The 1,729-nt window shown below is 48.4% G+C and overlaps 1 protein-coding gene across 1 annotated transcript in view; it reads right to left on the reverse strand.

Annotated features, from left to right (window-relative positions):
- LOC119369002 (RHOMBOID-like protein 10, chloroplastic) overlaps positions 1-385 on the reverse strand; it is a 2,323-nt gene extending 1,938 nt beyond the window's left edge. The window contains exons 1-2 of the mRNA XM_037634086.1: positions 280-385; positions 107-180 (exon numbers count right to left, since the gene is read on the reverse strand). Of these exons, the coding sequence (XP_037489983.1) occupies positions 107-180; positions 280-385 (180 nt within the window). The remainder of the gene's footprint in view (positions 1-106; positions 181-279) is intronic.
- Between the last annotated feature and the right edge of the window lie 1,344 nt (positions 386-1,729).

Genomic DNA, 1,729 nt, shown 5'->3' on the forward strand with positions numbered 1-1,729 from the left:
ACACACACACACACAAAAGCCGGCAAACACAAAGTCATATAAAATCAAAGCTATGCCTAGGCAAGAGGAAAAAAAACCAAAGCGATAAATGTACTGATGGACATACCAATCCACAGATAGCCCCAGATGCACCAACACCATATGTGCGTGCGGAGCTAAACCAGTAGCTCATTAGTGAACCTGTTATAGTTGCAAGAATGAATGAATAAGAAAATAGATAGGGATGACATAGTAGGATGGGTTATATCATAAACAGGCTAAAGACAATGAAACATGTACCTGATAGTGCCGAAGTGCAATAGATGGCTAGAAATCTTCTAGGACCAGCATCCTTTTCCACCTTTGGCCCAATGCTAGCCAAAGAGAGTGTATTGAACTGTATCATCATGATGATGATCGAAAGTTAGCGCAATTGCCATTCTGTAGAGAATAATTGTAATCTCAACCGAGACAGGAACACATACAGCAATGTGAAGAGGACCTCGATGAAGGAGAGCTGGCGTAGCCAGGCGCCAGATTTGCCCATTACGGATCGGGTCGTTTACCTGCGTAGCAAATAATTGTTGCATTCGGCAAGCATTAGACGGACAATACATCGACAGAATATATATACACAATGGAAAGGAATTTTCGGCCGATAGAAGAACAAACCCTAGATCCCCACTTAGTAAGCTTCCTTTTCGATGCTATATCTGCCACATAAACCCTTCGACAACGCAATCACAACCAAAATAAAGTAAAAAAAGATGAAGAAAGGTGCAAAGAAGCAATAAATAAAAGGAAATCACTCAAGCATTGGTACATAATTGAATTTAGCATTGTGAGACTCACATGAGATTAACAGCGATAATGCCATCAGTCCGTCGCCTCTTCTCATTGTTGCTTCCATTGTCATGCGGCCACATGGGCAGCGATGTCTGGTTAAAAAGGGGGAAAGCAGAAGCGCAGACAAAGGATGCAGAGACCGCGTTGGCTACCGCCCCGAGACCGAGGCGGCGGGGTGGTTTAGACTGCGACGAATGTGATCCTCCGAACCCTCTCCACGGCATGACTTCATGAGGATGCCCCACGCCCTATATATATGGAGCGTGTGTGAAATTCACATCCAGATTGATTAAACCACGCTCGAAGGTTAAATGACTAATTTACCAAAGCTACCACGTTCACGTAGGCAACATGTGACGTCCGTTGCAAAACCCGCAACGTAGTAGGGAGTGACAGATAAAAGGGAAGAAACAGTACCTGTGACGGCGATGGCGAGCGGTGGAAGAGACCACTGGCTTGGTGGGCGGCCGGAGAGGAGGAGCCTGGAGTAGGACGCCTGAGGGAGCGGAGCAGCAGCCGCGCTGCCATGGCCATGGGATGATGGGACCGTCGTAGATCAGGTGCAGGTGCAGGAGGCCTTTCGTTTCGAGATTCTGTGGGGAGTAGAGGGCTGCGATTCGTACAAGGATAGGATAGGACTGCCTCCGACTGTACCTGGTTTAGCACTCCGATGGATTGGAGAGGAGCATGCCGGCCGGAGAAGGGGGTGGTCGGAGGGAGGCGAACTTGGGGGCGACGTCGAGGCGGGCCGTTGGAGCGCAACGGATTTGGGACTAGGAGAGAACAAGGGGATCAACTTGAGGAACAAGAAAAGACGGGAAAAGTGGAACGGAGGAACGCACGGCATGTCCAAACGGTCTAAAACCTACTCCGTACTACTACATCTACATGTCTCCAACCGCTT

The sequence above is a fragment of the Triticum dicoccoides genome, chromosome 2B (genome assembly GCF_002162155.2).
Source record: "Triticum dicoccoides isolate Atlit2015 ecotype Zavitan chromosome 2B, WEW_v2.0, whole genome shotgun sequence".
In the NCBI taxonomy this organism is placed as follows: Eukaryota; Viridiplantae; Streptophyta; class Magnoliopsida; order Poales; family Poaceae; genus Triticum; species Triticum dicoccoides.